Source organism: Bubalus kerabau, chromosome 3 (genome assembly GCF_029407905.1).
Source record: "Bubalus kerabau isolate K-KA32 ecotype Philippines breed swamp buffalo chromosome 3, PCC_UOA_SB_1v2, whole genome shotgun sequence".
In the NCBI taxonomy this organism is placed as follows: domain Eukaryota; kingdom Metazoa; phylum Chordata; class Mammalia; order Artiodactyla; family Bovidae; genus Bubalus; species Bubalus kerabau.
Genome location: NC_073626.1, coordinates 176,669,369 through 176,695,504, shown reverse-complemented (window position 1 = coordinate 176,695,504; position 26,136 = coordinate 176,669,369). Strand labels below are relative to the sequence as shown.

The window sequence follows — 26,136 nt, the reverse complement described above, 5'->3', positions numbered from 1 at the left end:
TGTTGCTGCTTTATTAAAAACTTCTTCCCCATCACACAAAGCAGTGGCACAAGGGGTGTTGGTGGGAGCCCCTTGCACAGCCCTCTCCCTCTGCACCCCCTCACAGACCCCAGAGAACCTGCTTCTGTGGCTTTCTTTCCACCTTTGGATCTGTGCCCTCAGAAATCCTGGCCCCCAGGGAGGCAGACAGAAGAGGTGGTACAGGTACCAAAACCTTCCCTATGGCCCCACCAACATAAGCCCCCAGGGCTGGGTCTGTGCCCACAAAGGGTTGGCCTGTTTTGACTGAACTAACCTGTGGATTTAGTCCAACAAATGCATTTGCCTGATTTCAGGGCTGAATTTCTGCTTGACCCAAGTGTCAGGCAGAGCTGGGTGGCCTACAGCTGACTGGCGGTGGATAGGCTGCGGGATGGGCCGATAGTGAGTTACTAGAGATGACCGCGGGTGAGGACACCCGTTTCCCAGGACCCATGGCTATGTGACCACACTGGCCGTGAGTGACTGGTTGTTGAGGATGACTACTCTTTAGCAAACCTATTGTGTGTCTGTAGAGGCTGTTTAATGATTAAAACAACTGCTACTTCCTGTTTTGGCAAATACTTGACTGCATTTTCCTTTGAATGAACAATTATTCAGGACTCACAAGGACTGAATTGACCACAGCAGGCAGTTGGGTTATTGGATGAGATTGAATTGAATGGATTAGGGGCTAATTTGAGTTTTTTTTATTATTGGGTGTCATCACTAAATTAACTGAGGGTTGGCTGACTTAATCATTGTTTAAGGAACTATTGGAAGGAATTGGACATATGTATTTGGTGGGGAGGACCAACTGATGATTATTTGACTAAATTGCTCTGTGAATTGACAACTATTTACAAATCAATGCAATGGACTTTGTTGTTTGACCACATTATTTTCACCGAACTGACAAGTGTGTTTTTGATTTGTCAGCCCCTTAGTAAAACTGGTGAAGTTGAGAGTTACATAACCAAACTCACTGACTTTAGAAAGACCAGTCGTGTAGACCAGTGTCAGAGCCGATGGAAAGAAGCCAAGGGCTGTTGGACTGAATTTTCGAGACCCAAGGAATCATTCAGCCTAAAAGGGTTGACCCATTGTGAGCATCTCCCAGGCCCCGCAGGAAAAGCAGGCCAGCGAGGGGGACACAAGCGGATGGTCCTGAAGTCAGCCAGGTGGTTCACCCAGGCCACGGGGGCCAAAGCAAAGAAGCGGATTGCGAGGCAGCTCCGCCCCTCCCAGCACCAGGGCTGGGGCCTGGCGAGCATCACACCTCTGAGTACGGGGGTGGTGCTGGGCCCCCTTCCGGAACCTTGTATGGCAGAGACACGGCTTCCTCATAAGATGGCAGGACCACCTGGGAGAGACAGACAGACGAGGACTGAGAATTGACCAGTTGGGACCACCATCCCAACCCAGGGTCAAGGGGCTCCAACCCCCAGCTCTGACAAGATGATGAAAATGATGATGAGGGTGACGACTAGCATGCTTTGGGTACTAACTATGTGCTGGCATTACACGAACCAGACAGGTGCAGACGGACTTGTTTCTGCCTGTGCAGCACCTAGCCCCCTTGTTCTGAGAGCAGTACACCGTTTTCCCTGGGAAAACATTCTCAGCCCGTGTGCTTTCAGAAGAACTGATCATCTTTCTGACCTAAGGGAGTGGATATGAGACCTGCAGTGGTCACTCAAAGTAGGATTTCATCCTCCCCGGCAATCCATCACTGGTTTGGGGACAGGCTTGTGACCCAGGCTGGCCCAATCAGACTTGCTCCTGGAATGTCTTTCTTTTTGGGGGGCTTACTTAGAGGGTGGGATGTCAGTCTAGGGCTACTGGCAGCTGTTTTGTCACCATGCAGATAGGGATGTCTAAAAATGAAATTTCTGGACATCAGGCCTCAGCTGTACCTGAATCAGACCTGAACACTGGACTTTCAAGTTCTATAAGCTAATAAATTCCCAATTTTTTTTTAACATAAGTAAGATTGAGTTGGGTGTCTAACACTAGCAACCCAAAAAAAAGTCTTAACCAATACAATCCCCATTTTACAGATGAGGAAAGTGAGCCTCCAATAATTTAAACCAGCTGCAATTTTGCATCATTTCTCCAATCATCTGCTTCTTAGTGCACTTCACCCTTCTTCCTGGAAGATCCCTTCCCCTTTCTCAGCTAACTTGTACCAACTGACAGTCTAAGATTTGGTCAGGTGCCACCTCCTCCAGGAAGCCTTCCCTGAAACCCCAGATGAGGCTAGGTGCCTCCTCTGTGCTCCCATTGCCCCTGTGCTTCACAGCAAGTTGTAATTGAATCTCCATGTCTAGGTTCACTCTGGACTATGCTCTCCTCCAGGGCAGGATGGCATCTTAATTTTCTCTACATCCCAAGGGTTGGATGTGAGGCCAAGAAAGAGTAAGAGGCAGAAAATGTTTAATGCGTGAATGAATGAATTGAATCCTAGACAATCAGAGCAGAAAGGGATCTTCACACTTCTTCTGGTCCAGCTTTTATCTTACAAGTTGAGAGACTGAAACCGAGCAAGGCAGAGAGACCTGCCCCCAGTGACACAGTGGGGGCAGACCTGGGACCTGACTGCCCAGCAGGCTCACCTTTTGTAGCATCTTGGAACCACTCCTCTCCTCAGCCGAGTTCGTGCACTTCATCAGTCTGTAGCATCTCCACACACACTTGAACATGTAGACCTGGAAAAAAGGCCCAGGTCAGGCTATGCTTCATGATCCCCTTCTCACCACTCCAGCAGGCCTGGGACAGATGCCACGTGCTTCCTGTGGAGCCCCAGTTGACCCCCCAAAGCCACATTCAACTGCTGCTGCTCAGACGCCTCTTCTGGCTGGAGGGGGCCTCACCTGCCAGTCTCAGCTATCCAAGGTGCTTTCCTTTTCACTGCCCCACAGACTCAGCACAGGGAGGAGGTTTCTGGAGGCTTCTGGGCTACCCTCCAGCCACTCTGGCAACACTCCTGCAGATCCTGATTCTTCACCCCGGGGACAGGAAACTCACCACCTCTTAAGGTGGCTCCACCCCTCCTGAGACAGAGCTAACAGCCAGAAAAGTTTTCTACAAAATTGCTTATGATATGCTGGGTTTTTTTAAGCAAATTACCAAACTGTACACAGTAGTGTTTTATGTTTATCGATGCATAAAAATTATATGTACAGATGTATATATCTGTCAGATGACATGAGCAATAGTTTTCTCTTAGCAATTGATATAAGAATTGGGGAGAAGTTTTCCAGGGTGGGGAGTGAAGTCCCCAGGGTGCATGCAAGGAACAAGAGCCAGTAAGTCTCTCTCTGCCCCTAAGCTGCCTTCTAAGGAAGAAGAGCGGGTCCTGGTATCTGGAATGTCCCCTGCCTCATGGAGTCCCATGAGGAAGACTTAGAGGGAGAAGAAATAAATAAAATGAGCCATGAGAGAATGAAGTATGAAGGGCCAGGGCAAAGCAAGCAGGTGGAGAGTGGTCACTGAGGCAGAGTTGGGCAGACCTAAGATGTGTTAATAGGTCTCCATGTTAACAGAGAACAGCCCCCCACTCCCACTGGATGAAAATAACAGGAGAGGGCTGGGGGGAATGGAGTTGTGTTTGGGCAGTTTTTCTCTAGCAGCGTGTATGATGTGAACCCCTACTTGGGTCCCCGCCAGCCTTCAGAAACGTTCTCACTGAGCGTGACTGACGCACTTGTGATAGGTCAGTCCTTTGAGGAAGGGTTAAAAGGAGTGAAGCTCTTTCCAGTTTGGCATAAAGTGAGAGCAGAGACTGCTCAGGGCCTCAGATGAAAGGAGGCAGTGATGTCTGGTAACACCACCCGTAAAAAAAAAAGAGGCGGGGGCAGAAATGCACCCAGATATCCGAAGTGCTACTCTCTGAGAGGCGGTGGATGGTGGGCTGATCATCTTCTTTCTGCTCATCGGTAGTTTCTAAATTTCTACAGCGATCATATGTTACTTTCACAATCAGAAAAGAATGCTTTTAACAGCCCTTCCTTCTCTTGAGTCGACACCAGCCTCCCTGTGGCTTCCGGCCACAGGTCCCCACTGTGGCCTCCAGAATCCCCATGAGAGTCCTTCGGGTACTTGGAGACAGTGATCACATCCCCCTTGAGTCATTTCTTTCTCAAGCTGAACTGCCCCGGTTTCACTGACTCCCTAAGACGGCAGAGTTTTCGTGCCGCTTCACCTTCCTGTTCTGCTGCTATTAACACATTATTGACCAGAGACGTATTAACATATCTTTCGTTACTCAAATGTTACTGACCATTGCAGGTAGGTTCTTTACCATTGAGCCACCAAGGAACCCCTTCATTGACCAGAGATGTATCAATATGTTTTTAGAGACTGATACAATTAACACACTCCTGTCTGTCACCATATCTCTAAGAACTGGGACCTGAAATGGAACTCTGTCCTCCGGGCCTGACTGCTCCTGAGAAAAATAAAACCGATCTCTTTCCTCTTTCTCATCACCAAACGTCTAATAATATGACCTCAGGACCTGTCTACATTTTGGTGCCTGAATCACATAAAACTGTTGACATGGGCAAAGCAAGACACAGGATGTACCTTTCACAGGTGAGATCCAAGACCCAGAGAGAAGTGACTTGAAAACCAACCGTATAGCTACAGAGGGGAAAGCTAGGATTCAAATCCAGGTCTTTCTGAATCTAATTCCAGACAGAATAGCTCCTCTTTCCCCTAGATCAGGGTTTCTCTGAGTCACACACTAAGTCCCTAACAAACACAGCTGGGTCTTCACAGATCCACTTGCTCTAACTTGGGGGTCCCTGAGGATCCCATGTGGGGTCAGAGGAGCTGGTGTGGGGAGCACTGGAGTTTGGAGCCCACAGCAAGGAAGGCAGACATGGAAGACACGCTTCCCTGTCTCCTAACAGCCTGGCATGGGAGGCCCTGGAGCAGCACAACCTCATCACCCCTCCCTGAGCCGTGGGGCAGGGACCACTCACCTTCAGGATGAGGACGGTGACGAAGGCGATGGAAAAGATGATCATCATCTTGATGAACTGGTTGTGAGTCATACCGTCCTGGCTGGGGAGGTAATTCTGGAACAGATTTGGGGGCCGTTTCAGTGCCTCTGCCCTAAGGAACTCTAACAGGAATAAAAGCCAGCTCTCCATACACATAGGAACACATTTTCTCCGATGATCCTTGCAAGGGCCCTGGGAGCCCAGTGCTAGCTACCATCAGCCCTGTCTGGCAGGGGAGCAAACCCAGAGAGGCAAATGCAGCTGATGCCCATCCAGATGACCCCTATCTGGCTGGTGCCCCAGTTGTCCCCATCATGTTCTTCTCCAGAGGGTCATCTTGGCTGACAGATCCACCTAATCCTGAAACACCTGGGGGGCATGTCCCCTCCCCAGGGGCAGATTACAGCAGGACTGGTTGATGGAAGGTCCTGCTCTGGGGGCACAATCTCTGCGGCATACGTAAATATGTGCACACATCCTTTGACACTCCACCCTCGAGTGTGAGTTAGACTTAGAGACTCACTTCTCACAGACAATAGGATGTGCCAGAGGCAAGTGTGACCTCGGAGACCATGTGGCTGTCTCCTCCTTGCTTTCACTCGGCTACTCACTGGGGGAAAGCTGGCAGCCATGACATGACGATGCTCAAGCAGCCTTCTCAAAGGCTCACATCGTTGGGAACCAAGGCAAAGAGCCCCACAGCCATGCCAGTAAGCCAGCCTGGGAGGGCATCCTCCCGATTTAGAAAAGCCCTCGGTGTCCACAGTCACATGCCCTCAAGGCAACCTCAAGAGAGACCCTGAATCTGAACGACCCAGCTAAGCCACTCTCAAATTCCCGATCCTCAGAAACTATTCAGAAATCAATTGCTTATTGTTTTAAAGTCACTATGTTTGCGGATCATTTGTTAGAGACCAGTGAAAAACTATCACCATCTCTGCACTGCAGTTCACACTGCAGGGCGTCCTCTGGGATCCCTCAGGGCTACTCCTAAAGCCACATATCTGCCTGACTTCTTCCTTTTGTCTAACCTGCTTCCCTGGCTCCTTTCAGATTTCTTCCTGAGAACTCTCCTTCAGGAAATCACTCACGCAAGAATCTCCCCACCCAGCTCCACTTTCAGAGAACCCAGCCTAAGCACTGAGGCACAGAGAGAGGAAGCAACTTGCTCAAGGCTACACCATCAGTGATGGCAGCGAACCCTCAGCTCAGACTCACCATGTGGTTCATGGACTTGAAGTTGAGATAGGTGGGCACCTCCATGTAGGAGCTGCAGAGGGTCAGGATGCTCAGGCAGAAGTCCAACAGCTGTAGGGTCATCAGTGGGACCTTGGAGGGGCTCTTTGGGGGAAGAAGACAGACCAGAAAGTTAGCCCCAACCCAAAAGTCTGGGTACCATGGGGCACTCAGTGGACCCTCAGTTTGAGAGACTGCCAGCCAGAAACATTAACAACTCTCTGGTCCATGGTGCCCAGAAAGAAACGGAAGCTCATTCCTCAGACATTGCCACCATGGGCTGGTGCAGACCCAGGACAAGAACCAGGGTGTCCTGACTCCCAGCCCAGGGTCATCTGCCGTATAGCTTGTCAGTCTCCTCAAAGGCCACAGTCAGGAGACGTGTGAAAGCAACTCTGTAAAGCTGAGTCAGTGATTGGCACCAGGTGTCATGGGCATTCCCACCAAGGATGCTCACCATCTTCCCTTCCTTTCTTCAACGTGGTTGAGGGACAAAGTAGGAGCTCGGGGCAGAAATGGGGCGTCCCCTTTCCTATGGTGTAAATTCACCTTTGTTCCATGCTTACCACATGCTGTGCGCCCTGTGCACGCATCCCCAATTAATACTTAGACGTATGGATGAGACATGATCTCAGACACATTTTATAGGAAGAAATGCAGGCTGCTTTGAAGGGGCTCAGAGACTTGCTCAACCTCACCAACTAGAAAGGGGCCTTGTGGGCTCCTGCCCTCACCAGCCTGAGCTCCTCTGTCTCCCCCGCTGGAGGTTGGGAGGCATGGGACAGGGACATGGGACATACTCACCACCCGCCTGCTGCTCCGGGAGGCAAACTTGAGGTAGGCGGGCAGTTCGATGTAAGAGCCCAGCAGGGTGAGCAGGCACAGGAGGAAGTCCATGATTTGCAGGGACAGGAAGGGCAGCAGGTACTTCTCCCGGTTCTGAAAGGCAAGCCCAGCATGGTTGGGGTCCCTTGCACAAGCGGTCTTGTGCAGCCTGAGGGTCTCCGGCACCCCATGGCCTGAAGCTCCCTTCCCTCCCTGAGAACCTGGTGCTCTCTTAAATCATCTGTGCAGCTCAGCTGAGGTCACCCCATGGGGATCCACATGCCTTCCTCTGAGTGAGCATCTGGACATGGGGAGAAGGCAAGACCCAGGCCCTGAGGGTAAGCAGTCTCAGTGTCCTGGGATACAGCAGGAACACCAGGAACAGTCCTCATCTACACAGATAAGTGGTTGGGGCTCTAGGACCCGGGTCTGCCTCAACTCACTCTTAAGAACCCAAGAAGGAAAGACTTTGTGTCCATTTGACAGATGAAAAGGAATCTGAGAAGACTTCCTGGAAGTGGAGTCACTGGGACTAGAGCTGGAAAGAAGCAGGGAGGGAAGGGGTGGGCACTGGAGGCAGCAGGGCTGGCAGGAGCTAAGGCCTGAAGGTGGGAAAAAGAAAGCTTGTGCTGTTTTAACAATGGATCTGACCTCTGGGTAGCATGCCTCCCAGGATGTTCAGTCACAGTGAGAGGGCCTGGGAGGTCAAGGCTGACATCCCTCTCCTTCAAGTGAAAGCAAGTGACCACTGTGACCAGTATTAATTCGTAGGAACCCACAGCTGGGGACAAAATCAGAGAAAAGGTGGTTTCGTGGTTTCTCATGTGGTTATCCAAAATTGCTCAGGAGGCAGCCGAATCAGCCCAGGCTAAAGCTCAGGGGCTTCAGGGACGATCGGATCCATTTTCTTAGCTGGACCATTTGTGTCTCTGCACGACCCCCCAGGAACCACCAGGAACCAAGGCGAAAGCCCTCCCTGGGTTGCAGGGCCCCTGAGAGAATGATCTTAGCTAGGGAGTGAACAGTGGTGTTTGGAGCAAGGTGGAGACAATCCAAACCAGCACCAAATCACCACCCCACCCTGCTGGCCCTGGGATACCCGGCCCACTGTCTGCCCAGGAAGGATTCTCTTTCCGGGGCCTGCTCCCATGACTGTGTGACCTGGGCCCTGGCTTCCTGCCCACTCCCGGGGCTGCTAAGGGACAGACAGGTTCCTCTTTGCAGGAGGCTGAGCCGCAGTCCGTCTCTCTCATCCGCTAGCTGGTTGGCACTGAGCTAGATGCAGCTGCACCCTCCCCTCTGCTTGGGCTCCTCGCACTGATTACAGAATCCACTGCTTTCTTCCCTTCTACCTAGGCCTCAAAATGCCCCTTCCTTTTCTCTCTACCAAATTCCCTGCCACCACCTGCAATTCAAAAGGATGTGGTTTGGCAGCTAGTTCAGCCAAAGAGTCAGTGATGAGCGGCGGCCACAGCTGGCTGAGCACACCCTTGCCCACAGAGGACAGATGATTTTCATAGGAAACCGGGGCCTCCAGCCTGAGGGGTCTGGTGTGGAAAAAAGGTGGAAGGTTTCCAAAAGCTAAGTTTGAAGATCTCAGGGTGCAAGCTGGATCTCCACCAAATACCTGCCTCCCACCTCTCAGCATCCAGGGCTGCCCATGTAGCGGGTGTGAATAGGAGAGGGCAGGAGAGCAGCGAGGGTTCCATATCCACCTCCCAGGTCCCAACTCCCCTGCCCCTCCCCAACCAGGCCCTCACCTTGACCACGCCAACCAGCAGGCTCAAGCTGATGATGAAGAGCATGGTGATGAGCAGAAAGCTGGAGACCAGTTCAGCTGAAAGACAAAGAGAGCCGTGAGGGGCCCAGAAGCGCCCCCTAGGGAGGCATTCCAGGTTCCAAGGGCCACACTCTGGGAACCTCTGGTGTGGGTACTATGCCAGTGAGCAGGAAAGCCCAGGCCCTGCCCTCCTGCGGTTCTCAGTCTTGAGGGGCTACCAAGTTGCAAACAGAACATTTCAGGTAACAAAGATGGCTTAAGAGAGGGAGAGGGGTGGCAGGGGCCTGGGAAGGCCTCTAAGGAGGTGGCCCGTGAGCCAGGAGGCCAGGCAGGGACCCCGAGACAGGGCCCAGCTCGGTGTGGTGGGTGCAGCAGGGGGAGGGTAGCATGGAGGGAGCAGAAAGAGATGAGAGGTGAGACCAGAGAGGTGAGCAGGGGCTGGAGCCCACGGTGAGGAGCTGAGTGACGGGCGCCTGTCTGGGCCAAGCAGGGGAGATTCCTGCTGCCATTGCCACTAGTCCAGACTAGAAAGGCTGGCTAGGTTTGCAAAGTGGGTCAGTGGCTCAGTCATGGCCGACTCTTTGCAACCCCTGGACTGTAGCCCACCAGTCTCCTCTGTCCATGGGATTCTCCAGGCAAGAATACTGGAGTGGGTTGCCATTCCCTTTCTCTAGGGGATCTTCCTGAGCCAGGGATCGAACCCTGGTCTCCCGCACTGTGGGCAGATTCTTTACTGCCTGACCACCTAGCAGCCTCCTATTTGCTCTCACATCTGGAGACCTCGTGCGGACACTTGGGAATTTCTCCACTTGCAGACGTCAGAAAGGACGAGTAGCAGGGCCTCAATTCCAGCTGCTCCACCCCTGGCCGGTGCCCCTCCCCTCACCCCTCCCCACCCTTTGGCTTCCCCTGGACCTACCGATCCTGAGGTAGCCCGTCTTCGAGAACTTGCAGGAGGCCTTGCCGTGGGCCACCTCCACCGAGTGCTCAATGAACAGCAACACACTCATGATCTGGGGGCAGAACAGAGCATCAGTGAGCCGGGGTGTGCACAGTCCCACCACCAACCACTTCCACCCCAACAGTGTGCAGTTGGGGCCCGTAAGGAGAGGTCCTGGAGGAGGTGGAATGCTGGGCAGTGGGGCATCCTGGATACAGTGTGGCCTAGAGAGAGACAGCTCAAGCTCTTAACCCTCCTTCTTCTTCTTCCTAGCTGTGTGAGCTTGGGAAAATTATTTGACATCTCTGTGCCTCCGTTTCCCCATCTGTAAAATGAGGATAATCCTGACAGCTACCTAAGGAGGCTAATGCGGGGAGTAAAGGAGAACATCGCAGGACAGCACTTAGAACCATACCCAGTTCTTAGCAAAGCGGTAACTGTGACTACTGAAGGTCAGGCTTGAGGAAGTGGGGGAAACAGAGGGCTCTCACCAGGGACTGGGCCCCTGCTGTGTGCCCTCTTTTATAACGACAGGCTCTGGACATCACAGGGTCTTAGTCACAGCATCTGAGCATGACAGAAATTCAAGTTCTTGGGATCATCAACTCAGACCTGGGAGTCTCTGATCTATGAATGCCAGTCCTCCTGGCTTTTCAACCCTCATGTGCAAATGGAGATAATACTAATATTTGTCTCATAAGGTTGTAGTGGGGCCAGATGACATGATTCACTTAAAGTACCTGACAAATAATAAGCACAGTCTGTGCTATTATTGTTATTGTTATTATTCTCTCTGGATTATAAAAGATGCTTGCTCCTTGGAAAAAAAAGTTATGACCAATCTAGACAGCATATTTAAAAGCAGAGACATTACTTTGCCAACAAAAGTCCATTTTAGTCAAAGCTATAGTTTTTCCAGTGGTCGTGTATGGATGTGAGAGTTGGACTGTGAAGAAAGCTGAGCACTGAAGAACTGATACTTTTGAACTGTGATGTTGGAGAAGACTCTTGAGAGTCCCCTGGATAGAAAGGAGATGCAACCAGTCCATCCTAAAGGAAATCAGTACTGAGTATTCATTGGAAGGACTGATGCTGAAGCTGAAACTCCAATACTTTGGCCACCTGATGGGAAGAGCTGACTCATTGGAAAAGATCCTGATGCTGGGAAAGATTGAAGGCAGGAGGAGAAGGGGACGACAGAGGATGAGATGGTTGGATGGCATCACTGCCTCAATGGACATGAGTTTGAGTCAGCTCCGGGAGTTGGTGATGGACAGGGAGGCCTGGCGTGCTGCAGTCCATGGAGTCGCAGAGTTGAACGCAACTGAGTGACTGAACTGAACTGAGGAAAGGACTGTGTCTCTCTTGTTCACTGCTCTAGCTGCTATAGATGAACAGACGGATGGATAAACGAATAAACCCTATTCCCTCAGGGGACCCTTGCTAAGAATGACAGAAAAGGGGGAAACCTGATGGACATGAGCATTGCTGTGGTCCTGGCAAGAGCTGTGGTTCAGCCACAAAGCTGCAGTTTCAAAGGACCTTAGAGGTCACCTTATCCCTGCCCTCTATCTTCTAAGGCAGGAATCCTGTACCATGCATCCTCTACTTGAATGCTTCCAACCACAGCGAACTTAATCTTCACTGAGTTCATGTCCTTACAGCAAGCCTTCTCCCCATGATACACACACACTTCTCCAGTGCCATCTGACCACACTGTGAAAAAGACTGTCTCCTCCCTTGCAGTGGATGGCCTACCTCTATTAATATGGCCTAAGTTTGCATGGGCTTTCTAGGCGGCCCTGCACTAGTAACTGATGCTCAGCTGACAAACAACTAGACACCCACCATCTGTTTCCCCCGCTGACTTGTGATGGGTTTTTTTTAGCTCAGACTTAGGTTTCAATTTGTCTTCCTGCCATATTACATCCTGTTCAGGGGGCAGAAAGGAACAGCAAAGAAGACTGATGAGGAGCTGGGCTCCAGAGTCAGGCAGCTGCTAAGTCACTAAGTCACTTCAGTCGTGTCCGACTCTGTGTGACCCCCATAGACGGCAGCCCACCAGGCTCCCCCATCCCTGGGATTCTCCAGGCAAGAACACTGGAGTGTGTTGCCATTTCCTTCTCCAATGCATGAAAGTGAAAAGTGAAAGTGAAGTCGCTCAGTCGTGTCCGACCCTCAGAGACCCCATGGACTGCAGCCTTCCAGGCTCCTCCATCCATGGGATTTTCCAGGCAAGAGTACTGGAGTGGGGTGCCGCTGCCTTCTCCGAGAGTCAGGCAGAGATGGATACAAATCCAGGTCACTATGTGAACTTGAGCAAGTCACTTTACCTCTCTGAATTCCCTCATTTGGAAACTGGCAAGCACTGGATTTAATGGGAAATAAATTGTCTTGTATTTGCAAAGCACTGAGCTTCAAGCCCTGCAGTGGGTACTCAGCAAGTATAAGCTGCTTTCGGCTGCTGTGAGTTGACATGGGCCCCCTCTACCTGATGAAAAAGGCTTTGTTTCCCCAGAAGTGTCGAAAGCAGCTCACAGCAGAAGGCAGATGTGGTGGGGGCTGTGGCTGATACGCACAGGAAATAGCTCAGAGAGAGAAAGGCTGCTTCCTCACCTCCTAAAGACTAGAGTTCCAGGCCCTTTTCCCCCAATTTCCCCTGTAATGAGGGAAAGAGAAAGGGAGGCACATGACGGCTCAGTTCAGGACAGAACAGGGCTCCCTGAAAAATGATAAGCTCTGGGGTTCCCTGAGATGTGCGAGCACAGCACAGACGACTCGCCACGGCTGAGCTTAGAAATGCATGATTATCTATCAGCCGTGATACAGGAAGCCTTTTGAAGTCCCAAGAGTCCAGGATTGTCTGAGTCTAGGACGACACTCGGAATCAGACAGTCTCGACCTCTAGCTGCTAGAAAGAGTCTGTCTGCTTCTTTTATAAACTCCTTCTGCTCATTTTCTGAGCTCAGAGAGGTTAGGTGGCTGGACCAAGGACGCACAGCAAGTTGGGGACAAAGAGGAGCCTGAAGCCCCAGTTTCCCAGGGCTGTCCTGATGCCTTCCCACACACCCCAATCCCCAGGTCACCTCGGAGACCTGCTTTTCCTGACTCCAGAGGGCTCAGATACTTTGATCATGGACCTATGTCAGTAAAACCGTTTGCACACACTACTCTGTTTCTTGATTTCCAAATTATATGCATGTGCCACCGTCCTGGTTTAGAGTGAACATCATAAAACCTACACGCAACATACCCAGAAATGAATAAAGAACATGATTGAAAAATTTAGAAATTGTAATATTGTCATTCTGAGGCCCCAGTGGTCACCTTGGGTATCACCCCACTTTGGAAACCGGTGCCAACCCACAAACCATTCCCGAGATTCTCAATTCTGGCCCTGACACTCTCCCACAGCCCTGCTGCCACGTCTGCAATCCTGCCACTAGCGCCCTAACTATCCCTCTTCAACCACCCCCTCCTGAATATCCTGGGATCCCAGAAATGAGAGCGAAGAGGGGGGACATTTATACAGCCTGATTCCATGCCTGGTTCACCACCCACACCATCCCTGTGATCCTCCCAAATCCAGCAAAGGGACTGTTCTTAATGCTCCCACCTCCATTTCACAAATGGGAAAAGTGAGGCTCAAAGAGGTCTGGTAACTTGTCCAAGGCCTTTCAGCTGATCATTTGTAGGACCGCAGGCCAACAGGGCTGGCTCTGATTCTCTTCCCCTCTCCAGTGTCCTCCCAGCATCTCCCCACCTCCTGGCTCTGCCTGAGGTCTGTCCTCCCCCACTCCCATGTGAGAGTCCAGCAGAGCCAGCAGGGCCCTGCCTCCCCTTCCCTCTGCCGCCTCCTCCACCTCCCACAGCTTGTGCTAGAAGCAGCAGCAGACACTAGAAGCATTTCCACTTTTGTAAAAAACCACCTGTGCTTAAAACCAAGCTCCTCCTTTACCCCGTTTCACCTTCTCATCCGACCATCCTGTAGGAGGAGAGTGATATCCCTGTCCCCATTTGCCAGATAAGAACCTGGAGGCTCACAGAGGCAGGAACCAACCCCAGAGCAACCTCAGTCTGACTCAGACCCTCTGCTGGCCTCTGACAATCAATGGAAGACACCAGTCCCTGATCCAGGAGGAGGATAGGCATCTCAGTTCTGTAGGAGATGAAGCGGAGAGGAACTGACATTCCCTGAGCACCTACTCTGTGCTGAGAACTGTATCCACAGGCTTGCACCACCATCTCCCAAAACCCTGCAAGAAAGCCAACATCTTCCCCATGTTAGAGGTTAGGAATGGAAACTCAGAGAGGAAAATTCACGTGCCCTGTGTCACGTAGCCTGGCTGGGATATGAACCCTATTGCCTGGGCTCCCAGAGTCCAGGCTCCACTCCAGGCTGAGTGGTTGATCTGGGGCCAAGCCCTGGTCTCACCAACGATCCACCCACCCTTCCCAGGCCACCGACGGACCCTATGCCCACAGCTCAAGGGACAACAGCTAGGGTAGAAGAGGCCTCTCCCACTGTCTCACAGCTAGATAACCCTGGCCAAGTCCTAGCTCCTCCCTGACCTCAGTTTATCCCCTCCAGTCAATGAAGAGAGTCACCCCTATTCTCACTGGAATGACTGAATTCCTGCCACCCATGGCATGTCACACCCAGGCTGCCCAGGGTCTCCCACCCCGGAATGCACCCCACTCATCAGAAAGTCCTCACTGCTCCACCCAAGTCCTCAGCAAGAGCTCTTTGTAGTTCAGAAAGTACCTGACTTACCTATAGCATAAGCTGGGAGAGGCCAGGAAACCCCAAGAGTCCAGACTACCTAGGCCACCTGGCCCTCCCCTTCCCCTCATCTCCCTCCTCCCACTAGAGCAGAGCTGTCCTCTCCCTGAGTCTGAGCGCCCGCCTGGGCCGTGATTCATGCCCTCCTGGGACAGGAATGGGGCTTCTCTCCTCCCACAATGCTTGGGCACACGGCATTCACTACCCACCTGTTCCTCCATCACGGCATCTTTGGTCAGTTACAGCTAAGAGCCAGGGTGCTGGACTCAAGTGACCCTGCCCCAACCCCGGCTCTGTGCCCTTGAGCACGCTCCCGACCTCTCTGATCCTCAGTCTCCTCCTCTGGGAAATGGGATAATAATTGGACCTGCCTGGCAGGGCTGCTATCGGTCAAATGCACTCCAGCCCTGAGCCTGGCACACAGCAAGTGCCCGATCAGTACACACTGTTGGGCAGGTATATACCTGCTCCCTTGTTTGTTCATCCGGTAAACACTCTGAGCGCCCACCACCTCCCAGCCCTGTCTGGAAAAGTCACTGACCCTGGCCTGCAGGTGTCACAGTCCCCAGGGGAACCCAACAGGCGACCAGAGTGTGCAGAGCCATGTCATGGGACATGCGGGAGGCTGAGAGTCCCTGACGAGGGACTGATCATAGCTGTCTGGACGGCCCCAGGAAGGTTTCACAAACAGGAAAAGCTTGACCATGGCTTTAAGCGTTTCCAGAAGAGACCTGGAGCGTGCCAGGACAGATCCAGGGAAACTCGGGGGCAGGAATGACTCTTCCCTGAGAGAGGGGATGTCACCCTTGGGCACGTGGAGCCCAAGGAGAGGCAGTGGCCAGCCCAAGGCCACACAACAAACAGACTGCAGAGTCAGAGTCAGCTTGAGCCCTCCGGACGCTGCGCTCAGGCGCGGGCTCTGTGGCCGGTGAGTTCCGACCACGCTCAGCCCGCCCCTGCTGCCTTCACTCTCCATTCCCCTTTCTCACCTCTTCCCTCGCCTTCTCCCTGGTTTCAGTTCCCACTTTCATCCCCACCCCAGCTCTTCTTTCTCAAAAACAAACACACAACTTCCCTAAGCCGTGTGATGGGGGAAGTGGCCAGGAGGCCAGGAGAATTTCTACTTGTTTTCCTGGCGGTTCTGAGGAGCAAACCAACAGCCTGAGCTCAAGTAAAAGGGCAGCTGAAGGAAAGGTACGCAGCTCAAAACAGCCTGGAGTTAAAACTCCCCTCCAGGTCCTCCCCACCATTCTAAGCAAAACAAAGAACTCTCTCTCAGGAAGAAAAAAAAATGGACATTAAGGTTGATTACCCCCAGCTTCCTGGAGAAGGCAATGGCACCCCACTCCAGTACTCTTGCCATGGAAATCCCATGGACGGAGGAGCCTGGTAGGCTACAGTCCATGGGGTCGCTATGAGTCGGACACAACTGAGTGACTTCACTTTCACTTTTTACTTTCCTGCATTGGAGAAGGAAATGGCACCCCACTCCAGTGTTCTTGCCTGGAGAATCCCAGGGACAGGGGAGCCTGGTGGGCTGCCATCTATGGGGTCGCACAGAGTCGGACACGACTGAAGTGACTTAGCAGCAACAGCCCCAGCTCCCAGCCGGTCCCAGCCTCTGGCCGATCACCGTTTAAGAGTTAACTACTCCGAACAACCTTAAAGAAGAACAGGCCCCCTTAAGACAGTAGCTTTCCACATACATGCCTATACATACTTACTCTTTTCTTGGGTAAGTACAGCAGCTCACTAATCTGACTGCTGCCCCTTCTCGCCTCATTAAAGGTGATCTGTTCCTGTACAGTGCCCGTCTCCTTCTTTTTTCCGAAACTCGCCTTCCTCAACCTACAGCAGCGGTTGTAGGAGGAGAGGAGGAGGCCAGGAGGGCAGGGGCATGGGAGCACTATTGAACATGGCTGTGGCCATAACAGCGGTGATGCCGCAGCTGAGTGGAGTAGACACAAGGGTCAGGTGGGCTTGACAATGGTGCAGGAGCTGGGAGACAGGGACTGGCTGCCCTGTGGCTGGGCTATGATCCTATGGGCAGTGATGATAGAGGTGACGGTGGAGGTGGCAGGCTGGTGGTGATGGAGGTAGCCACAGGCCTGCTGGGGCTGCTGATGTCCACGGCACTCCTGACAGCATGACATGATGATGGTGGTGATGAAGATCATAGCGATGGTGGTGATGACACCAGATCCCCTGACTCTGGGGATCAAGCACCATTTCCCAGTCGAAGAATGCGGGCCCCGCTGGGGCTTAGGATCTGCGCAAGCATGCAGGCAGAAACCTATCCTTTGAGCTTCCAGGGGGTAAAATTGACAAAGCGATCTGACACTCAGTGAGCATCTACTACGTGAGAGCCGGTGCGTGGGCCATTTCCTGTCTGTTAACTGAAATGACTCCTCCTCACAAGTCTGTGAGGTCAGAACTGCTGACCCACTTCCAATCCGAGGAGAACAGGGCCTGTGAGTGCCTCAGCCAAGGTTGCACAAGGAGTCAGGCCCCGGCTCGTCCTCCGCCCTCGCCAACAGAGATGAAGCGATTCGCACAATGGGAAGCCGGTCCCAAGCGCACAGTTCTTCCAGCCTTCCAGGGCTGCTCCAACCTGACCCCGGGTCCTCCGGCTCTGGGGGCCAAGGAACTCATGGACTCCTGCATGTTCAGGCTGTGACTGTTGTTATCTTTCTCCTTCCCATCATCATCATCATCATCGCCCCCTCCCTGAAGCTCACTCCCCTCCACATCACCCACCCACCCTGCTTTCCCTGTGTGTGTGGAGGGGGGGCCCCCTGGGGCTGTCTGGCCAGAGGATGGGAGAAAAGAACTAGATGCATCAGCGTCGGGAGGAAGCTCTCCTCCCCAACCCCACCCCACACTTCCTGTCGCAGCTTATCAGGGGCAACTGGGTGGGGGCCATTCCCCCCTCCCGCCTCTGCCAGAGCTATCTCCCCAGACACCTCCCCAGCCGGCCTAGATACCATCACGGGGCGCCTTCCCAGAACCACGGCTCAGCGGGTGCCCCAGCCAGGCTGCCCTCACTTCCCTGGGACCCCAGCTGCACCAGCCTCCCTCCCATCCCCGCGCCCCCCTCCTAATTAACCGCCCCTCCTTCGCCCCACCTGGCCCCTCGATTCCTGCACCGGGTTTCCTCATCTGTAAAACAGAAAGAAGGCTCCACCCACTAGCAGGGCTGTTGTGCGGAGCAGATGAGGTTGACAGATGTCTGCTACCAAAGACTTGATCTTCAGAAAAATCGAGGGACCGTGCCTAGGGCAGACACCAAGCCACAGGTCCCCGTGGCCATTGTAAGGGCCCCACGCTGGAAACAACCCCAGTGTCTTCCTCCTCCCTACAAGAGGCAAACATACTCTGATATATTCATGCAGTGAAATAGTATACAGCAAGGGGGAAACAAAGTGGATACACACAGTCATGCAGAAAAAGCTCACAAACACAGTGTTGAGAGAAAAGAAGAGCCCGTGATGTGTAAACTCATCCCTGGGTCCTTCTAGAACTACAAGGGTTGAAGGAAGTCAGTGAGGGCCGCATAGTGACGAGCGGGGGCCACCAGGGGCCCTTGGGGGCTGGTCCCGTCCTATTTCTCAGTCTGGAAGTTACCTGGATGTTGCTCCCTGAAAAAGGTCATCAAGACATCCACTTATAGAAACTATGCATCAATAAAAGGTTTGCAAAAGTAAAATACAATTGAGATTGGCAGCCACCTACTCCGTGTCAGGCCCTGGGGATGATGAAGATGAATCAGGCAGGGCCGACCCTGGCCTTCAGGCCTCCAGGCCAGAACACAGGACCCCCAGGGCCCCCACAGGTGGAGGTGGGAGCCACCCCGGGATAGGGGGAGATGCTGAGAACTCAGAATCTAGGAGTCGGGGCTCCACGAAGGCTTCTGAGAGATGGTGAGAATTAAAGATTTCAACCAAAGGGCAGTGGGAAGGGTGTTCCAGGCAGAGGGAACAGCAAAAGCAAAAAAGGATGAGGTGTGTTTAGGCAACTGCAAGAAGCTTCTCTCGGGGAACTGCAACTTTGGCTCGGCACATGCCTGACACACAGGAGGCCCCCAGAAAATGGCAGCTGCCGCTGGGTGGCTGGACTGGTGGAGGGATACGGGAGATGCTAAGGGGACATGTGGTTTTCCAGGGATGTGACTGTGAGGTTGGCAGAAAAGGGAGAAAGAACACTCCAGGGAAAAAAGGAACAGCTCACGCGCAGGTAGGGAGCTGGCAGAGAACACAGTTGGGACTGCACGCCCCATGGGTCATTACCCGCAGTGGAAAGCGCCGGCATGGGAGCAGCACGCTCTGGGCCCACGTCCGGGAAAACCAGTGTATCAACCTCCGAGCCCCATCCCTTGCCTGTGCTTCGAGTGTGACAGCCCAGCAAGGCCTGTCCTCTGCCCTCTGCCCTTTGACCTTTCAGACCTGCCCCTGTGAAAGAAGACAGAAGGGCAAGACTTCCCCTGAAGGAAGAGGCGCTGAAGGTGAACTTTCTGACCCGCTGAATCCCAGGGGGACTCTGCCATTCTTGGAGGATGGGGGGTGGTCATCCTTTATGGGCACCCATTTGGGGGCTCAGAATGAGCCTCCAAGCTGAGTCCACGCTCCCATCCTCCTCCACTTTCGGAACACCCCCAAACTATCCCCACAAAGCATCAATTCCTTATTTACCTTCAGGGCAAACGCCCCTGCTGTGATAATAAGTGTTAGTATGACTGGAGCATTTAGGAGAGGTCAATTCCCTCTCATTTTACAGGTGAAATAGAGATTGCATCTTTGCACATGGGCTCCGTGTTTCTAAGAACAATGCTCCCCGGATACTACTGTTGAATCCCACTCCATGGCTACCAAGAAGCCGGCCCTTCCCCCGACACGGTCTGGAGTAACAGTGGCAAAGCCTGGGCCTCGAGCAGGACTCTTGGGCTCTTGTTCTGGATCTACCCCGGGCTGCAAAGTCGCTTGGCCTGTGCAAGCCTCAATTTCCTCTTCTGTCAAATAGGGGCTCCGGGGTAGATCCCATTTGTGGGGTACTCGCTGGGTCTCCCACCTGGTTCCCTTTGAGTCTCTGACCATGCCGGTCATGGTTATTGGCCCCCAGTTGACAGGAGAGAAAACTGAAGCTCGGACGAGAGGGACCCACTGGGCCTTCAGCAGGGCTGAGGGCTGGAAGGCAGGGAGCCAGCACCTTCGCTCTGCAAGCTCCCTGCTCAGCTTCCTGCCTCGTTAAAGGCTCTGTGCCCCTGGTGGTGTGGGGTCCCCTGGGAGACCAATGCAGGCCTCAGTAAGCTCAGATAGAAGTCCTGGTTCTGAGCCACTGCCCTGGGCTCAAAATAAAAGCCTCCCTTCCGGTTGGTGAGGGGCGGCAGGGCCCTGGACTAGGGTGCTGACCGAGAACCTTGGCCCACCCAGGCCCTGCCCTCCAGCCATAGGGCCAGGTCTGAGTGAGGCCCCAGCCCCTATACCAGGGAGGACCCTCCCCGGGGCTGGTATGGCTCTCTGACAGCAGTGGGTCCCTCCAGCCAAGGTGACCCCCAACGGGTGGAACCACCACTCACCACCTCCCCTTCCCAGAAGCCCTTTCTTTCTCTTTCCTTGGGCTTGAGAACCAGGAAGTGGGGATGGGACAAGGCTCACTCTGGGGTCTGGCCTGTCCCGGCCCACCTCTCACAGATGACTGGCCACCATCACTCAGCCCACCAGGCCTGGGGTAGCAAGAAGAGCCCAACTAACTCTGTTCCCCAGAAGGCCCTGCCTGCCACCCTACATTGGGCCCAGTTGGTCCAGGGGTCCCCTTGAAGGCCTCTGACATTTTATAAGCTAGAAGGCAGGGTGCGCACCCTGGAGATGGGGAGCACAACTGAGTTCCCACCAGGACGCCTTGGCCATGGCTCTGGAGAGGGGCCATGATTCCCACCCTACCCCCACTGGCCTCCCCCCGCATTCAGGCAGCATACAGAGCAAGTTCTTTCTGCCCCACATGGGGCCACTGGGCGTGAAGGCAGAGGTTTTAACAGACGGACCTAACAGTTAGGACCTATTTTTAGACTCTAAACAGATGAGCTCTAGAAAGGGGAGTGGCCTCTGGTCACATCCCACAGCCCACACTGGGCACTTGCCTGCCAGCCCCATCTCTCGTAGGGCCACATCAGCTCAATATTTCAAAACCATCACCCTTGAGACAGGGACCACTGGCCCCATTTAACAGATAGGAAGCTGAGTCCCAGACAGCAAAGGCAACTGCCTGCTCAGTCACATTGTCAGTGAGTGATGGAGACAAGTCCACAATCTTTTCAGGCCCCAAAGTGGAGCAGAGAGAGAGGAGTCACTGCAGTTCTCAGGAGGACAAACAAGACGGCCTCCTGGAGGAGGAAGCTTCCCATGAGCTGGACCATGAAGACGAAACGAACGCTGGGTGAGAGAAGGGCCTCTCAGACAGACGGACCACCCCTGGGCCATGGACCAGGTAAGGAGTTCATTTGTGCACCCGTGGGCTCATCCCACACACCTGTGTGCTGGTAGCCGAGGTCCGGAGCAAGCCCCTCCCCACCTCCCTGTGTGACCTGGAACTAGCCAGGGACCCTCTGGACCCTGTTCACTCCTCTATGAAATGAGAGAACTAGGGCAAGCAGAGATCCATGAAAGAAGCCAGAGCTTCGTTTCAGTCTTGCCCCTGCTGACTTCTGCAACCTTCCCTACCACGCCTCATAAGCATCGCTCCCTCCATCCCAGCTCCATGAGCTTCTCAGTACTTCCAAATCTTCACCTGCTGCTCCCTCGGCCAGCACGCCCTTTTATTCCTCTACATTCTGAAGCAAAGTCCTGCTCATGCTTAGCACTCAGGCCTCCTCCCAAAAGCCTTTCCTGAATCCCGGCCTCCACCTGGTGCGTGCTCAGTAGAGTCCAACTCTTACTCCAACTCCATGGACTGTAGCCTGCCAGGCTCCTCTATCCATGGGATTTTCCAGGCAAGAATACTGAAGTGGGTTGCCCTTTCCTCCTCTGGGGGATTTTCCTGACTCAGGGATCGAACCCATGTCTCCTGAACGACTCAGGGATTGAACTCATGTCTCCTGTGTCTCCTGCCTTGCAGGCAGATTTTTTACCGCTGAGCAACTGGAGAAACCCAGAGCTTCTAGGCCAGGGCTGACCTAAGGCAGCTTGTCTGGGCCCCCAGCTGAGCCAGCCCTGTTACTCTTGAGCACCATTATCACAATTTTTCCTTGGTAGGTTGGAACCCCTAGAGGACAGAGGCCATGAAACTGTCAGGCCCGTGTGCTGGCCTGGGGCTGCGCACGGAAAAGAAAGACATGTTGAGAGCGAATCCACATTGACAAGAGGGTCCTTTAAGTAATAGAGATTGAGTGCTTTCTTATTAGCAGTGCCTCAGACATGGAGCCAGCTGCCAGCAGACCTGTAAGTCAAGGAGAACACTGGTGGAGAAGCAGTCTCCTTACAGTGGAGAAACACAACAGACAGGACCTCAGCCAGGTGATCAAGGTCAACATCAACAGTGATAAGGCATGTGCAAGCTTATACCCTCAATATGCAGTGCGGAGAAGGGCACTTTACCTCTGCGATCTCCTTCCCGAAACACGTTGTCCAAGTCTAACCAGGAGAAAACCACCAGACAAGTCCCATTTGATGAATATCTGACAAAATGCGTGACTGATATTCCTCAAAACTGTCTAGGTCATCAAAAATGAGGAAAATCTGAAAAACTATCACAGCCAAGGGAAACCTACGGCGGTGTGATGACTGTATACAACATGGGATCCTGAAAAAGGATCTTAGGGAAAAGCTGAAGAAATCTGAATAAAGTATGGGCTGGTGGTTAATAATAGTATGTCAATACTGACTCACCAATTGTGACAAATGCGTCATGTTAATGTAAGATGCTATCAATCGGGGAGTCCAGAAAGGGGGTATACAGGAACTCTGTTCACAGTTCTCCTATGAATCCAAAACTGTTCTAAAATAAAATATTTATTTTTAAAATGTAATACATGCTCATTGTAGCAAATACTGAGAATACAGAAAAGTAGAAAAAAAAAATAGAGCTTTCACAACCTGTAACCCAGAGACAAGCCATGGCCAGCATCAGTCTCATTTCCTCCTGGCCTTGTTTCGGTGTATCCTCTTGCTACAGGATTGAAATCACCGTGGATGTAAGCTTTTCATCAGACAATGAATTTCTAATGGAACTCCAGGCTTGGGAGGGAGATATTTCTGGGCAAAAGGGTCTTCTAGGGTCCTTATCTCCTGCCATTAACTTGGGACAGACATGCTTTGGGCTGCCAGATAAACCAGAACCAGAGAGACCAGTTTACAAAAGTTCTCTGACTCCTCTAGGTGTGCCACTTTGGGTCAGAAATCATTTGTGACCCAGGGAATCCTCTGCACAAACCCAGGGAAGTGGGGAAGAAGGTCCTCCGGCCGTTGGGCGTGGGGGTCCTGCAGTGATAACACCCCAATGACTCAGTAAGCGGTGACACTGTCTGAGGATGCGAAGAGCCCGATTTAACCCTCCCTAGAGGGGCCCAGTCCATGAATAGCTCTCCGTGTGCAGGGCTGTCACCCACGAATGGCTCCAGATGACACCAGTCTAGGTGACCAATACATCTGGAGGGCAGCATCTACTTTTCTATCCAGATGTTCAAGGCCCTGACAATACACCTGCTATGTGACTGCCAGGCTACAGAGAAAGCCCTGCCCTTTCTGGGAAGGAGCAAGACCTCTCACAGAGAGGGCAGGAGGACCATCCTCCACTGGAATCTATCAAGCATTCCAGCCCAGAGAAGACTGCCGGGGCCAGCTTCCAGACTCTTCTTCCATTCTCCTGCCTTCGGCTCTAGGACATCCCAGGGCTCCCCATGACCCACATGAAAGACGGTGGTTCTCAGCTGGGTGTGATTTCACCCCCAGGATACATTCACAGTGTCTGGAGATATTTTGGGTCATCACAGCTGGTGGGGAGTTATTAGTATCTTGTAAATAAAGGCCAGGGGATGCTGCTAAACATCTGACAGTGTGCTCTTCACTCTCCACAACAAAGAATGCACCAGCCCCAAATGTCAAAAGTGCCCTGTCGTGAAGGTCCAACCTCTAGCTTATCAATCCAATCCCCTCCCACCTCCTACTCCCCAACCTACAGCCTCCAGTTGGTCTGTGTAGGGTCCCAAGCACAAGCCACGGTCCTCAGCCTCCACAGCTTTGCACACCTATTCATCCCAGATCCACCCTCCTCATAACCAAACTACACCTCGGCCAGTGGCACTCCTCCAAGAAGGCTTCCTGATCACCCGCGCACACATTTTCCAGCTCTGTGGGCAGGGGCTGATGTCATATCGCTGTGTACAGGTGAGGATCTCGGATGGCATGAGCAAAAGGAAACCTCAAGAGTCACCAAGTCAGGGGTTTGTGACGCAGACTCCGGGCCCTGCAGCCTGCAAGTAGGTTTGACTCGGTCTGCCCAGGGATTTCTTTTTTTCCTCAAATCAGTCACCAACATGGAGACAGCAGAAGTTGTGGCATAAAAGCCTGTGTTTCCTGATTCTCCAAATGTCACAAGAGCGGCTGCTGGGGCCCACACAGCAACAATCGGCGGAAACAGAGAGCAGCTGCCAGAACAGACGCAGAACAGGCTTCCCAGGTCACAGCGAGGTCCGCAGACCCCAGGGCGCTCACTTACAGGACCCGCCTGGCCCCGGACGCATCGGCGTTTGAGACCTCTGAGCCAGTCCACACCCCTTACCCATCATCTTGTAAAGGAAAAACTGAGACCCAAGGAAGCAGCCTGTCCAAGGTTGCATGGCTAGTTAGCGGCAGAGCAAGGGTAGGGACCCAGGGGCCTGCCCCCCACGGGGACACCCCTGCTTAGGACACTGTGTTTCCAAGAACATGATACAATCTCAGAGCTTAAAGAGGCCCTAAGGACTTGGTCTGGTGACAGTCAAGTGCCTTTCACTTCTCTCAGAATCACTCTCACATTGGCAGGAGCCCGGCGGAGCAACCTCTGAGCTCCACCCAAAACCAGTGTTCTGGGGATGTGACCACTTGACTTATGGGTGTGCCGGCCTCAGGCTCTGTGTCTGAGGCCCTGCTAATAATAACTTCAACTACCTGTCAGGTAATAGTTCCCACTACATGCCTCGTAGATATTTATACCCTTGATCCTTGCAACAACCCCATCAGAGAGGTATTACTATTCTCAGGCTCATTTTTTTTTTAGACAAAACAGACATTCATAAAGGTTAAGTAAGTGGCCCAAGGCTGCACAGCTAGGAAGTGACGAGGCCAGGACTGGTACACAAGAGTCCAGATCCAGAGACTGTGCGCTGAACCCTGAGTGGCACCAGCGCTCTGAAGATTGGGCTCTGGCCACAGCCCTGCCGGCTCTGCCTGCGACAGGAAGCAGATGCAACCAGGTCTGAACAGTTTATAGCAGCCTGCCACAGCGTTGCCAGATCTAGGCTAATTTTAAGTAAGCCCTTCCAGGCTCATAAAAGAACTATTAACCACAGGCCCTGAGTCACCCTGGGAGGGAGGCGCTGGGTCTGGTGAGCTGTGTGTGTCTCAGAACTGTGGGCTGGGGGGATGGGTCTGGACAGGGCCCGAAAAGAGAACCCCAACTTTCAGCCACCTAGACAGAGGGAGAGCCTCTGGCCCCCGGGGGGCTATGACTCGCCCAGAGTCACTCTGAGTTTATAAGAGACAAGACTCAACACCCAGCTGTGCACACCAGCCTCCAAAGGGGTACCAGTGGGCCCGTTCCTCCTCAACTGACCCAAGTCTCCAGGGCCAGGCCAGTCACCCTGCTCATATGCAAGCCAAACCGAGGACTCAGGCCCCTCTGTTCCCTCTGGAAGCACAAAAGGGAGATCCCGTTTCCCATCCCTTCCAGTGGCCCAGGCTCCAGGGAGAGTCGGCACAGCCGTGCCTGTGACCTGACCCCATTTCCTGACAACACTCCTGGCTCACGTTCTTCCTGAGATTCCGGGTTTCCAAAGCACTTTCACATCTGGGGCTGTTTGCACCTGAATGAGCTTGTGGAGCTGAAGGTCCCATTTCACAGAGGCAGAAACTGAGCCTCAGAGAGAATGGGAGCTATATTCGTTTAGAACAAGGACCCCCTCCTTCCACTGCTGCCACTGCCGCAGAGCTCCCCCCGCCCCCAAACCCCACCCCCGGCACACACTTTGGACAGAGAGGGACCCTAAGGCGCAGAGCAGGGAAGGGACGGGCCGGGGTTCTACGAAGAGGTGGTGAGCAACGGTGCTCCCACTCAAGGGGGTTCAGTAGATGGGGGTGGGGCTCGCTCGCTCTCTGTCTTAAACACACACACACACACACACACACTGCCCAGGGCACCTGCACACTCACCACATGGTAGATGGCCAGGGCGGTGGTAGCGATGCGCACATTGAAGCAGCAGCAGGTCTGGCGGATGGCGGCCGCGCGGGGGGCCATGATGCTGCCTCCCCTCCTCCGAGGCACTGACGGGGAAGGAACTAGGAGCCTGGAGCAGGGGC

At 53.1% G+C, this 26,136-nt stretch overlaps 1 protein-coding gene across 1 annotated transcript; it reads right to left on the bottom strand.

The window, feature by feature from the left end:
- On the bottom strand, positions 1-26,136 carry LAPTM5 (lysosomal protein transmembrane 5). The gene is made up of 8 exons (XM_055573900.1): positions 25,988-26,136; positions 9,788-9,881; positions 8,849-8,925; positions 7,068-7,202; positions 6,246-6,368; positions 5,007-5,102; positions 2,634-2,726; positions 1-1,381 (listed from the first exon to the last, which is right to left on the bottom strand). The coding sequence occupies exons 1-8, from the start codon at positions 26,072-26,074 to the stop codon at positions 1,292-1,294; spliced, it is 795 nt and encodes a 264-aa protein (XP_055429875.1). The 5' UTR covers positions 26,075-26,136; the 3' UTR covers positions 1-1,291.

Bases quoted from the DNA above. Each gene is read 5' to 3' on its own strand.
- LAPTM5 (XM_055573900.1), bottom strand. From the start codon at position 26,074: ATGGCCCCCCGCGCGGCCGCCATCCGCCAGACCTGCTGCTGCTTCAAT. The intron at 8,926-9,787 runs GTAGGTCCAGGG...TTTGTCTTTCAG, and splicing joins GACGGGCTACCTCAGGATCG to CTGAACTGGTCTCCAGCTTT. The intron at 5,103-6,245 runs GTGAGTCTGAGC...AATCTGTTCCAG, and splicing joins TCAAGTCCATGAACCACATG to AATTACCTCCCCAGCCAGGA.